Here is a 13,314-nt window from a genome sequence, read left to right on the forward strand (position 1 = left end):
TGCGCCTCTTCAAGGACAACACCCCCTCCGTCGTCTACATCACCAACCTCGCCGTCAGGTACGCCTGGGACGATCCTCTCTCTCACCCGCCCATTCCCGTTCCCTTGTGTCTCCGTTCGTCTGGACTTGGCGCCTGACCAGAAGCTCTTGGGGCCTCCGTTTTGGTTTGGTGTGTAGGCAGGACGCCTTCACGCTGGACGTGCTCGAGGTGCCGCAGGGCTCCGGCTCCGGCTTCGTCTGGGACAAGCTCGGCCACATTGTCACCAACTTCCATGTCATCCGTGGCGCGTCTGACCTCAGGTTGGTTAACACTTAACAGAGCCACCCGCTACCGATATTCTTCAGAAAAATTCAAATCAGCATGCCAATTCTGCTAATTTTACGTTTATCGAAGGTTCATAGAAGGGTGTAGTTGCTGTGGACCTGTAAGCAGCTAAGAACTCGAACGAACGAATAAACAGGGGAATCGAGAGTTGCAGAACTGCAATTGATGTTGATAAGCATGGGCAATGTGGACGTCGCTGCTTAGTTTTAATAGCAGAGCACAGTGAACCGTTAACGCTCGCTGCTAATGACTCGTTATCATTTGGATTTATTGTGCATAGCAAATATGTCCATAGGTTGTAGGCTGTAGGTTAGTTACAGTAGATGTTTAGCCTGACACATGTTTGAAGCTTTAGAGTGACTATATTTTGCATCCCATTTTTCATAATTTCATCCAGTACTTGATGCTACATCTGAGACTTTAATGCAAAATGCTAAGAATGACCTATGCACTTTTGTCTCGTCTAAACCCCGTGTACCTGTTAGTCATGCTTTGTTTGCTTCCTTGCTAATGTCACATGATGTCAGTTTACTCAGATCTGCAGATAGTATGCTACCAGCGTACCATCTTGTTGAGTATTTATGATATGGTTGTCTTGAATTGTATCATGGCGAAGTGAAATTACCGTTTTAGTTTTATGTAGGGTCACGCTTGCTGATCAGTCGGTGTATGAAGCCCAAGTTGTGGGATTTGACCAGGACAAGGATGTTGCTGTTTTGAGTATCGAAGCACCAAAGGATAAACTAAGACCTTTACCAGTTGGTGTGTCAGCAGACCTACTGGTTGGTCAGAAAGTTTATGCCATAGGAAACCCAGTGAGTGCTTCTTACACCAATTGTTCTATGATTTATATATATATGTCGGCTGATGTACAAGTTTGGCACCAGTCGTTCAGTGTTTTCAAAATTTTCAGAAAAAAATGTGAATGCTCACAAGGAATGTGACTACAACACCTACAAATTTCAGGTCAAAACTCGAAATGTACATTGAGAAACAAAAAAGAAAATTTCAGATGTGAATAGTGTCAAATGTTGCTTTTGTCTTTTATGACACTATTCATGCTAGAATTCACATTTTGGTTTCTCAATTTTCATTTAGAGTTTAGATCTGAAATTTTCAGGACTTGTAGTTACATTTCTTGTAAACATTCAGAATTTTTTGAAACATTCAAAAAAAATTGAAGTTGGAGTATAGGGAGCACCCCAAGGATGGGAGCACCCCAAGGATGGGAGCACCTGATATTTCCTCCCTGATTATGTTGACACAATTGTCTAATCACCGGTATGAAAATACACTACACAGCATCACAAACAAATAATAACACAATTAACCATGACCAAGTGTCTAATCACCGGTATGCGAAACAGATTCTATGCTAAGCAACTAAGTATGGCATAGATATTTTTTGTAAATTTTCAGTATAGTTCATGGATGGGAAGAGTTGATTTAAATACTTCAGTTATTTGGCCTCTTTCGATTATGTGCATATTACTTTAAGCAACTAATGATTGGTGTCTTAACATTTTTAATTTATATATTTGCAGTTTGGCCTTGACCACACTCTTACAACAGGCGTTATCAGGTGTAGTATTATTGATTGGTTAAATTGACTCCTCGTTGGCTGATTCTTTTGCTTGATTTTTTGGTAAATTGAGACACTTTTCTTTTGCTCTCTGCTGACTTCTCCCAGTGGATTGCGAAGAGAAATTAGTTCAGCTGCAACTGGACGTCCTATACAGGATGTAATACAGACTGATGCTGCTATCAACCCTGGTAACAGTGGAGGCCCACTTCTTGATAGTTCTGGAAACCTGATAGGTGTAAATACTGCTATATACTCACCTTCAGGAGCATCATCTGGGGTTGGCTTCTCCATTCCAGTTGATACAGTATGTCACTCAGCTTAATTCATAATTTTGGATTTGTTCTAGGTCTTCTTTTCTTATAAATTTCTTGCTTATAACAAAGCATGTATTTCGACCATATTCAGGTTGGTGGTATTGTGGATCAGCTTATACAATTTGGGAAAGTGACGAGACCTATTTTGGGGATAAAATTTGCCCCTGACCAATCTGTGGAGCAGCTTGGATTGAGTGGAGTGCTTGTCTTGGATGCTCCCCCAAATGGACCAGCTGGCAAAGCGGTACTGTCCATCTATATTATACACATGTTTGATGCAAATTCATTGGAACTTGATTGGAAACCATGAAATATTTTTACAGCAGTCAAATTCTTATTTTGTTTCAGTTTCAGTTAACAATCTTTTCACACCTAGCATGAGAAAACCTTGTACTGTCACTCCAGTACATTATAGCATCTGTTGAACAATGTTCTCATGTGCCTTCTCTGATTGTCGGAACTTAGAATAGCTTAAGAAACAGAGCAGTAATTCATTTGATAAGAACCAAACTTATGTGTAGAATAAACTCGTCTTTCCTGCTCCTTCCATATAATTGTAAAATGCATTTGTTAGACACGTTTCTGCGGTACAGGACTTGTGCAGCTAAATATTTCTGCTTGCTATGTCATATGCAGGGTCTGCAATCAACGAAACGGGATGCCTACGGACGACTTATCCTTGGGGACATAATTACTTCTGTTAATGGTACTAAGGTTGCGAATGGAAGCGACCTGTACCGTATCTTGGATCAGTGCAAAGTCGGAGAGACGGTAAGCTTTCACCCGTGTTCAACAGCAACATTTTTTTTGCCCTTGATGGCTGCTAAGGTACTCGCTTCTGTTCTTTTAAAGGTGACCGTGGAAGTATTGCGCGGAGATAAGAAGGAGAAGATCGCTGTGGTCCTTGAACCGAAGCTCGACGAAACATAGTGAGTGGTGTCCTTCTCGGGTGTATTCTCACGTAGGTACAAGGTATTAGCATGTTCGCCTACCACGGAGCTCCTTGTACATAATTGATGTTTGTAAATTGTCTGCTGTAAAAAGAAAGGAAAGAAAAATATCAATTTGGTTCATCGTTCATGCCTTATGTGTGCCGTTCCAGTACATGACCTATCTGCTTACATATGCAGATATGCTACTAGTCTATAAACCTATATATACCAATATAGTGTGACAATAACTTCAAATGTCAGCCATTAGATATGCTCCATCCAATGGTTGAGAGTTGACAAGTCTGAAGAGTATCATCCATTGGATAAACTTTTCATCTTAGAGGATTCTGACTCGTGATCTTTTAATTGAACCTGCACCTGCATTCTATCATCCATAGTATTCTAGAAGCATCTTTCTCCTGTTCTAAGAATCTGATTCTAAAGTTAGAAGAATCGGGATTTTAGAGAGTTGGGCCCTATATTCTTCGCATGGAAGGAAATAAAATGGTGAGAATGCAACACCTATATTTGCTGACGTGCTTGCTAGTAGTTTCAAGGGATTTACCTTCACACTGGAAATATTGTACTCCCTCCATTCACTATCATAAATGTTTTGGATATTTTAATATAGATTACATACAGAATGAAATGAGTGAACAAACAGACTAAAAGTTAAATATGTTATAATAGTGAACAGAGGGAGTAGTTCTGAGAGAGAGAAAATGAACAAAACATAATTCTAGATATCTGGACCAACTCATGACATTGTGTTATTGCAAAGATCAAGTAATATTAAGTAGATCGCACTTTATTGAAAAGGACATCCAGCTAACAACTGCTCCACGGAGAAATCACACGAAGGACGCTCCCAGTTCAGTGCGGTCGAAGTAGGCGCCGGTGACGCCCCCCTTCTCCGCCAGCGCCACAGCGACCGCGGCGGCGGCGCCCTCCGCGGCCGTGAGGACGCCGGTGTAGTCGTTCATCCCGGTGAGGACGTAGCCGGGGTGCACGCAGTTGACCCGCAGCGCGGTGCCCTCCTCTCTGGCGAGGACCCTGGTGTAGGCGCACACCAGCGCCTTGGACGCCATGTAGGCCGCGTACACCGGATCAGCCGGCCACCCGCGGCGCTCCAGCGCGCCATTGCCCTTGCCCAGGTCCTCGAGGAACAGGGCTGACATCTCGTCGAGCCGCTGCACCGTGAGGTTGTCGACGTCGTCCAGCTCCCGCCGGAGCTCGTCGCCGCTGAAATACTGCATTTTTGCAAAATGCACAGCCAAGGTATGATGTGAGGAAATTTGTTTCAACTTGTTGCGAAATACTACGTACGCTACATGGAGATGAGAGGTGTGTACCCTGAGCAAGCCCCAGGCAGAGGTTACGTTGACGATTCTGCCGTCGGAGGATGACCGGAGGAGCGGGAGGAGGGCTTCCGTGACGGTCTTGCTGCCGTGGTAGTTGATCCTCAGGCAGTCCTCTGCATCCTGGGTGGTCTGCGTCGTCCGCTGCCTCAGCCATTCGGCTCTCTCCATCCCATCCATGCCTGCAAGCTGTTATCAAGTGATGGACATGGATGCAACCAAACAGCTTCAGTAACTAACTTAGCTCCAAGCGGTCCAAAGTAAAGCAGTATCTAAATGCAATCTTAATGTACTCCACAAGTGAATTTTAAGGGAATGCGGCATATTATATATATCGGAGACAAATTTACCGTCTCCTGGAGGGTTGCCGGGTCGCCGACGTCAGTGGTCACCCCGAGCACTCCGGCATTGTTGACCTGCGGTGCGGCGTGCGTGAGTGCGATGATCATCAATTTTGTTGAAATTGCCTTATGTATCACAAATCCATTGCAAGTTCAAAACTTCATTTGAAAATTTAAGCAGCTGTACCAATATGTCAAGCTTGCCGAACTTGTCCTTTATGAAAGCAGCCAGACGAGCGGCACTGGTGGGCTCGCTGATCTCCAACTGATGAAACACGACATCCGGTAGCCCCTCCTCCCGGAGCTTTTCGGCTGCCTCTGCGCCCCTCTTCTCGTCCCTCGCCGTCAAGACGACGGTGAGCCCGTGCGCCGCAAGCTGCCGGCATATCTCCAGCCCCATCCCCCGGTTCCCTCCGGTCACCACGGCGACCCTAAGAGAAAAATGTAACGATGAGAGCGCAACTAATCAATAGGCAGGTGCCTGTCTCTGAATGAGGCATCACTCTGCTATTACTCAGACAGAAAACTGCTTACCTTTTCTTTGATGGGCCGTTGATGCTTCCTTCCATTGTGGCTTCTTCTAGTCCTGTAGGTTTTGCTTATGACTTATGAGTACTACAGTAGAAGGAACTTGCATTATGGCTTTTGATCTGTTTGAAAGAAAAAGACTTTCAGTCTTATGCTCTGTTATACACTTTTGATTCAAATGATTATATGCCAGAAATTATCTACTACTCCCTCCGTTGTTTTTTTTATAAGACATTTTAGACAGCTGACCCTGAACTGTTTTAGGCACTGTCTGAACTGTATAAAACTTCTTGTCAAAGTGGTTCCATATATAATCTGCAATAGCAACTACAGTTTAGAGTTTATCAGATGCATATCCCTTGGAAGTCCGAACCTCGTGACACTAGATGTTCTCAGTCCATGATCTTCACAATTTTCATTTTCTATCAAGTTTTTTCTTCTGTCAAATCACTTGAGGGACTGCTCTACCAAAATATTTCTAATGGCTATACGGTACAACACAACATACACAACAATAATCTCAGTACAGATTGCAAAACTAGGATAGGATAAGAAGCAGAGCAGCAAGCAGCAGCAACCAGAATAAGAAGCAGAGCAACAAGCAGCGGCAGCAACCAGAACAAGAAGCAGAGCAGAGCAGCAAGCAGCGTCCCAGCTCTCTCGCTCGACCGGCGCCTCCCCCCATCGGCCGGCCCTACCTCACCGGCGTCGGCGAGGGTGTGCCATCTCAGAGAGGACACGCCGTCGAGCTCTCCTCCTCGCTCCTCACCCACCACCTCCTCCCACTCCCCTACTAACCAACCCGCCGTCGAGCTAGGGCCTAGGACTGGAGGGAGGAAGAAGGGATCAACCTGCCACGGACGGAGGACTCCGGGACGGCGTGGGGAGAGAAGATGCGCCGGCGCCGCTGCGCTGCAGTTGGTCGATGCCGCACGCCCTCCTCGTGCACAACTTTGCCTCTGCGCTTGGAAAAGATGGCCGATCTTGCTTACTTTCTCCACTATTTTTATCGCTGGGCCATGCTGAGACAGGAGCTGCTCAACTCATACTCGGTCAATGTCGGAGGCTGCAAGAACATGGACGAGCTAGCTAGGTCGTCGCAGTGCCACCGAGGCTTACTTAAGTGCTGGCGTGGATCGTGTGACAAGAAATGGTCGTGCGATGGGATCAATCTTGCGACAGCTGAACTCGGAATAAAAAATGTTTGTAGAGCGTCTATAATCGGAGTGGGCAAATCCGGCTCCCTAAATGTCCGCGGACGTGTCGACACCGTCGACCTGCTTCTCATTGTTCGCCCGAACAACCACACCTTTCATATTCAAACTCTCATTTTCATGCAAACTCATGCACGCTAGATTATATAGCATACAAAATCAAATGTCCAAATCATCACCAATTCAATGATTCAGCACAACCAAAATTAAAGTACGGTTTAACAATTCAACACAACCCAAAATATAATTCAACAATTCATTTATAAGCCTCCTTCACAGCCTCGCGGACGAGCCGCCGAGCAATTAGTTAGGGTTGCCTGCAACATCTGGAACTTCTCTTTGTTCATACGATCATCCAGGGTTGGTAAACCAAGCTAATTCCGTTTCAAATTCAGAATTTTGAACTTGCAACTCCCTGTTAACCACAATCTATGTCTCCATAAGGCAGTTGTACCGAAACTGTATATAACATTTTTGTGGGTTTATTAGCTGGTCTATTGCTCTTCTATATCAATGAATGACACCCTTAACATACTATGCCTAGGCTAAATTAGCTCTGAAAAAAGGATATTGTCATCAACAAATAGTAGTTGTGATACTCCTGACGCCTCACTACAATTTTTTTAAACGAAGATGTCAAACTCAGCAAGGCAGCGTACACAGAGTCTGAAGACATCCAGGACGGCAATCGGCGTACACAGAGTCTGAAGACATCCAGGACGGCAATCGGCATAAGCATTCCAGTACCAGCCAAAATAAACAAAGGTCCACCATCATCAGCACGCAGGCTGGAAGCAAGTCATCGGCAAGCATTAGGCAATGAAACGAGATTCAAAATGAGATCAGTCTTGAGCCACCACTTGTCGAACTTCCACCTGAGTGTTCCGGATCCGCTCCATCGTCTCGGTCATGCGCTCCTCATCACGCGGTTTCTCCAATTGTGTTCAGGTCTGAGACCTCCAGGTTCTTGTCTGCGGTACGAAGCTTGGCGCTCTCCAGAGAAGACAGCTCGCCCAGCTTGGCCTTGGCACGCACGCTGGGGGCTCGCAGTGCCACGAGAGTCGCCTTGGAGCGCTTGGCCTTAGCACCCGCACCCACTGACGCCAGCGTCGCGCCCAGATCACTCCGGTTCGGCTCTGCCGCCATCACCGCACCCGCCTTAGTTGCAGGTTTCCTGCCCGCCGTCTTCTTGGGAGGTCTGCCCGATCCACCAGAGCCCCGGTGCCCCGAGGATGGAGTGAGAGCAGAGTCTTCACTACATATTTTTACATGTTGAACATCATGTGTCTCCACTCCTTGTTGAAGCAGCGCATAGAGCTCCTCGGCAACAAAAACAAAAATAAATCAGGGACACGGGTTCACCTTGTCGAAGCCCACACGACGGTGCAAATGAATTCAAGATTGCCATTGAATTTAACATAATTTCTTACCGAGATAACCCATGTCATTATCCATCGTACCCACTAGCGAGCGAAGCCTAAATTTGTCATTGTCTACTTCAAGAAACCCCAGTCCACCTTGTCATAAGCATTTGAAAAGTCTAGCTTATAGGCGCAAAAGCTATTCTCCGAATTCTTCTCATGTTGAATAAAAGTGATCAAAGTCATTCAATTGTGAGCAAAGCATTATCAGTGATTAAGTGCCATGGGACAAAGACACTTTGATATGGTGCCACTGCCATGATCTCATCAAGCAGTGCTCAAAGTATGTTCACCAAACATTTTGCAACTACCTTGTAAATAACATTGCACATACTTATAATCCTAAAGTTAGTGAGCCGCATCGGGTCAAGTATTTTTACAACAAGGACAATTATTGTTCCATTAACACCGCCAGGGAGGTGTCCCGTTCTAAAAAATCTCTGAACCGCCTTGATAATTTCTTCTTTTATGACAGACCAATTCTTAAATATGGTGGGAAAACTATCCTTTGCTGCTGCTTTCCAAGGCCCCTCTGAAACAGGCTATCGGAAATCTCTTTCTCGCTGAAATATGCACATAACCGTATAGAAGGATTGTTCCTTAACTTGTACAGTTGTACTCCCTCCGTCCGGAAATACTTTTCAGAGATACATAGTACTAGATGATGCCCCGCACATTGTTGCGGGAATATTTTACAATACATTTCAAAGATATTTGATTGTATGTGACATGAATATTTGAAATAATAATATGAGAAATAAAACGGAAAATATGTTTGGTTTATTGTGTTCGACAATTGTATAGTTGTAAAAAATTCAGTAGATATAAATAGCATAATAGAATGAAAAATGTTATTCATGCTTGCATATTGAGGTGGGGCTTTTCCTATGCATGGTTGCATGTTGAAGTGAGCATTTATTTTATGATGAGGTGACATGCTTTCATGTCGAGATAAATAGGCTACTGGGGGCTAGCTAGCTATTTAGAGATAGAATATTTCTATGCTTCAAAATTTTCTCCCCCCTCAAAAAATTATTTTGATCGATCTTTTAAGTCGCAGCTAAAGGAAGGTCGCAGGTTGCAGGACTGAGTTTAAATTGGATTTTTTTTTTGCGGAAGGAGTTTAAATTGGATTTGATTTGCAATGTAGAAGGGGAAAACGGGGGAGAACAATTTTGGCAGGGAGACAAGTGTTGTTGATTATTCCGGCATGGATCATTGTTACCATGTTGCTGATGCGAAGACAAGCTAATTCTGTCACCGGCGCGCAATAAATAAATTAACAAACCAACCAAGGAGATTATTCGATTTTATTATTCAAAAAGTGGAGTGGGCCAACAAATTATCAGGGTCCATTGGGCCGCCTTTAGAACCAGAGTAGAGTGGGCCGTCAATTGTGAGCAGAGTGACACACACTGGGCGCACGGGATCCCAGCCTCCACTCCACTCGCAGTCACGCACGCTCCCCATTCCCCCTCACAAACCCTAGCGCCGGAGAGCAGCAGCACCCGGCGCCGCCAGCCGGAGAGGAGCCGATGCCGCCAGGAGGAGGAGGTGGAGGCGAGCATGGCTCTACCGTCCGCCGCGACGACGACGCTCCGTCTGATTCTACGCCGCCGCTCCCTGCCATCGTCCCGGTGGCTTCCGAGGTTTGCTCCAAGCTTCTTTCTTTTCTTTTAGAACAAGATCTTCGATTGGCCCCGTCGTCGATCCAAGAAAGAAAGGGGACCGGGAGCCTGAACCAGCCGTCGTTTCTGTCATTTGCAGGATGCAAAGAAGAAGCAGCGGGTGGAGGAGCAGCAGACCGCGCCGAGCCTCCCGGAGGGCGCCATCGTTGAGATCCTTTCCCGGCTGCCCTACAGCTCGCTCTGCCGCTTCAAGTGCGTGTCCAAGCCGTGGCTCGCCCTCTGCTCCGCCCGGGACATCCTCAAGAGGTCGCCACAGACCCTCTCCGGCTTCTTCTACCATGATGAAGGCGATGCTCTCAGTTTCCGCAACTTGAGTGGGAGAGGTCCGCCTCTGGTCGACCCATCTCTCCCTTTCTTGCGCAAAACGTACCGCCACATTTCTGTCCGACAGGTCTGCGCCGGCCTTCTCCTCTGCAGCTGCTCCAATTCTTCGCGAGACCAAAGCTTCTGGAACTGGGATTCTTCGCGAGACGAAAGCTGTTATGTTGTCTGCAATCCTGCCACAGAGGAGTGGACTGTGCTGCCTCCTGTTGGATACCCAGACGGCGATCCAGTCCCTTTCCTAGGTTTCGATGCTGCTGTTCCATCCCGCTTTGTGGTGTTTGCGCCCCGGCCCAATACGTTTAGTGTCGACGGTTCTGCAGAAGTGGCAATCTACTCCTCAGAAACTGGACGGTGGGCTCATCTGCAAAGTGGCTGGTCAACGGATCCTCTCATTATTCATAGTAGGTACACACAGGTCTTCCTGAATGACACTATCCATTTGCGTAGCATTGGTCATAAAATAGCCACAGTCGACGCTGAGGGGAAAGTTTGGAGGGTCATTACAATGCCAGGCGACTCGTCAGGAATCTGTGATGTTGGGCAGTCTCAAGGACGCTTGTATGCATGGAAGATAGATAATTCTCATCACTGCCAACTCTATATTTGGGTCCTTGAGGATTATGGTACTGGAAAGTGGACCCTACAACACACTATTAATGTCTTGGAGCTGTTCGGAAGGAATCACCGCGAAGATGGGGATTCTTATGCGATGTTTGCAGTTCATCCGAATTGCAACATGATCTTTCTTACTGACAAGAAGAACATGACATTGTCGTATGACATAAATAATCGGAAAGTGACTGTTATCTGCACTGAAGGAATGAAGGGTCTGCCTTATACTCCCTGTTTTGCGGAATTGCCCTCAGCTGGTCATTGAGATTCACTGCAGCATCACCATATGAGACAACACCTTTTGCGAAAATTAGTGGTTGCATGGACCGACTCTCCTAATTAATTTCGTGCCATTGCGTAGAGATGAACAAACTCCTATATCTACAGTGTGGTGTTCCTATCCTATCTGTTGGTGTTCAGGTTCATGCCTTTGTTGCTTTGAACAATCTTTGTTAGCCAAGACTTTGTAAGAGTAATCAGTAGTTGTATGAATGAACCTAGTCCTTTAATCTATTTGCTTTCATGTAGTACTAAATTATTGTGGCCACTCGTTAACTGTTGATGTGGGATGATAATATAAGACACTCAGTGAGAGTACATTATCTATGTTTGACATTGTTTGCATTTTCACCTCCTTATTTTCACTTGTCTATGCAAGTGAATATCTGCAATCTATAGCTTGTTATCCATCGGCGCTAGCTCTGTTTCTATTCATTTTGTAAGATTTGAGAAGATTATCTGTGGATTGTCTCTTCTATATTGCACCATATACTTTTATGTATCCATCGGTGCTAGCTCTGTTTCTATGCATTTTGTAAGATTTGAGAAGATTATCTGTGGATTGTCTCTTCTATATTGCACCATATACTTGTAGGGTAAAGACATATTAGTTTCTTTTATGTAACCCACGTGGACTTCCATGTTCCATTGGTGGTGTCCAGAAATTTGTGCAGCTAAACTGGCCTGGAAGACAGTTCTTTCATATGTTTTTGCTCAGGGGAATATGACCTTTTGTGGGGAAGCAGTCACTTATAGTCTGAGACTACCATCTTTGTTGCAAGACTGGGGTAACATGGGTACAAGTTCACCATCCATTTTTTTTTACATATGCTTCCCAGTGTGCTTTGAATTCTTGCTGTCTAATATAGTTCATCATTCTCCTCCTGAAACCTGACTAGAGTGTTGAAGTTTTTGGTTGCTTAACATTGGTTTAGAGGCCTGCTCTTTATGGGAAGCTGAGCACGACAATGTTTTTTATAATAATCACCACAATGGATATGTTACATATAGCAGATATTTATTATTTCTCCTTTCAAGTGTTGTACACTGAACATGGTGCACTGACTGTCCGAAATGAGGACCACGGACCATATTCTGCAGAGTCTTTGTAAGTAGAAATATTTGACAGGCCTCTAACTTTTGTGTAGCTGCTATAGGATGGCATTACAGCATTCCAGGCACCTGTTCTGGATGCTATTTCCCATGCCAAGTGCTGCAAGTGTACACCGGAACATGTCGCATTGACTGTTGGAAACGAGGACCGCACAAAACCGGATCCTGTAAACTCTTTAGTAAGTAGAAATATTTGTTGCGTGAATCTGAAGATAAGGTTGGTTTTCCTATCATGGCTTTGTTGGTTGAAGGTTTAGTTCTCGCTGAATCTGTGAAATTACAGCATGACAGGCGCCTGTTCTGGCATTAAGATGGGGTTCAGTTACTACCTTTAGCTTACTAGCTTTCCACAAGCAATCTTCACTTGGTGTGGCGTTGAAATTTTAGTCCAGTGTGCAGTGTGTGATACATCCAGCAGTTGTTGGATAGCGCTCCTTGTTTACACATCACTTCACTTCAGGTTGATCTCACACATCACTTCAAATCATGATTTTCATTCGAATTGGCTTATGTACGATAAGTTAATTGCATATTCAAATTTTCATTTGAAAATTTGAGCCACCCGGTACCAGTGTGTCAAGCTGGCCGAACCTGTCCTTGATGAAAGCAGCCAGAGAAAAATGTTTACTCGGAGAGAAAACTGCTTACCTTTTGTCTGATGAGCCGCGGATGCTTCTTCAATTCCTTCCATTGTGCCTTCTAGTCGTGTAGTTCTGAGCAGTACAACATGATGGCTTCAGTTTTCTGAAAGAAACCATACAATCTTATGTTTTTTTTCTACCCTTTCAATGCAAATCATGATATAAGTACAATATATAATCAGCTTAGTGCTTATCAGAGGCATATCCCTTGGAAGTCCCAAGTCTGAACCTCATGACATGACACACGATGTTTTCAGTCCATGCTCTTTACAATCATCATTTTCTGTCAAATCACTTGAGAGACTGCTCTACCAAAATATTTCTAATGGCTATATCATAAAACACAACACTAATTTCAGTACAAATTGCAACACTAGGATAGAATAAGAAGCAGAGCAGCAAGCAGCGTGGCTTGGGTTCTTCTTTTTTTTAGAGGCACCAAGGAAATTATTCGATTATTATTCAGCGGAGTGGGCCAACAAATTATCAGGGTCCATTGGGCCGTCTATTGTCAGCAGAGTAACAAATCAACCACTGCACTCGCACTCACGCACGCTCCCATAACAGCCGCCGCCCCATTCCCCCTCACGAACCCTAGCCCCGGCGAGCAGCGGCAGCCAGCGCCGCCACCCTCGCGTC

General features: G+C 45.1%; 3 protein-coding genes across 5 annotated transcripts; 2 read left to right on the plus strand and 1 right to left on the minus strand.

The window, feature by feature from the left end:
* Positions 1–5: 5 nt before the first annotated feature.
* On the plus strand, positions 6–3,304 carry LOC125530675 (protease Do-like 1, chloroplastic; the record flags this gene model as incomplete). Its single annotated transcript, XM_048695071.1, has 8 exons — positions 6–58; positions 178–300; positions 969–1,140; positions 1,870–1,907; positions 2,016–2,214; positions 2,316–2,468; positions 2,861–2,995; positions 3,077–3,304. Coding segments are annotated over 8 exons (951 nt in total), but the record flags the coding sequence as incomplete, so codon positions are not given.
* A 434-nt stretch (positions 3,305–3,738) lies between these two features.
* Positions 3,739–6,472, minus strand: LOC125530673 (short-chain dehydrogenase/reductase 2b-like). Of its 3 annotated transcripts, none has more exons than XM_048695067.1 (6): positions 6,235–6,472; positions 5,390–5,505; positions 5,043–5,286; positions 4,865–4,930; positions 4,509–4,703; positions 3,739–4,406 (listed from the first exon to the last, which is right to left on the minus strand). In XM_048695067.1, exons 2-6 carry the CDS (start codon positions 5,422–5,424, stop codon positions 4,008–4,010), a joined length of 939 nt encoding a protein of 312 aa, XP_048551024.1. In that variant the 5' UTR covers positions 5,425–5,505; positions 6,235–6,472; the 3' UTR covers positions 3,739–4,007. The 3 variants fall into 3 exon arrangements, with proteins under 3 accessions (XP_048551024.1, XP_048551025.1, XP_048551026.1); XM_048695068.1 differs by having other exon boundaries at positions 5,390–5,441; positions 6,235–6,464; XM_048695069.1 differs by having other exon boundaries at positions 5,390–5,470; positions 6,235–6,464.
* Positions 6,473–9,440: 2,968 nt separating this feature from the next.
* LOC125530674 (putative F-box protein At5g42430) lies at positions 9,441–11,248 on the plus strand. Its single transcript, XM_048695070.1, has 2 exons — positions 9,441–9,667; positions 9,786–11,248. Exons 1-2 carry the CDS (start codon positions 9,554–9,556, stop codon positions 10,905–10,907), a joined length of 1,236 nt encoding a protein of 411 aa, XP_048551027.1. The 5' UTR covers positions 9,441–9,553; the 3' UTR covers positions 10,908–11,248.
* Positions 11,249–13,314: the final 2,066 nt, after the last annotated feature.

This window comes from Triticum urartu, unplaced genomic scaffold (genome assembly GCF_003073215.2).
Source record: "Triticum urartu cultivar G1812 unplaced genomic scaffold, Tu2.1 TuUngrouped_contig_6482, whole genome shotgun sequence".
Lineage (NCBI taxonomy): Eukaryota > Viridiplantae > Streptophyta > Magnoliopsida > Poales > Poaceae > Triticum > Triticum urartu.

Bases quoted from the DNA above. Each gene is read 5' to 3' on its own strand.
- LOC125530673 (XM_048695067.1), bottom strand. From the start codon at position 5,424: ATGGAAGGAAGCATCAACGGCCCATCAAAGAAAAG. The intron at 5,287-5,389 runs GTAAGCAGTTTT...TTTTTCTCTTAG, and splicing joins AACGGCCCATCAAAGAAAAG to GGTCGCCGTGGTGACCGGAG. The intron at 4,704-4,864 runs GTAAATTTGTCT...ACTTGATAACAG, and splicing joins CGGCAACCCTCCAGGAGACG to CTTGCAGGCATGGATGGGAT.
- LOC125530674 (XM_048695070.1), top strand. From the start codon at position 9,554: ATGCCGCCAGGAGGAGGAGGTGGAGGCGAGCATGGCTCTACCGTCCGC. The intron at 9,668-9,785 runs GTTTGCTCCAAG...TGTCATTTGCAG, and splicing joins TCGTCCCGGTGGCTTCCGAG to GATGCAAAGAAGAAGCAGCG.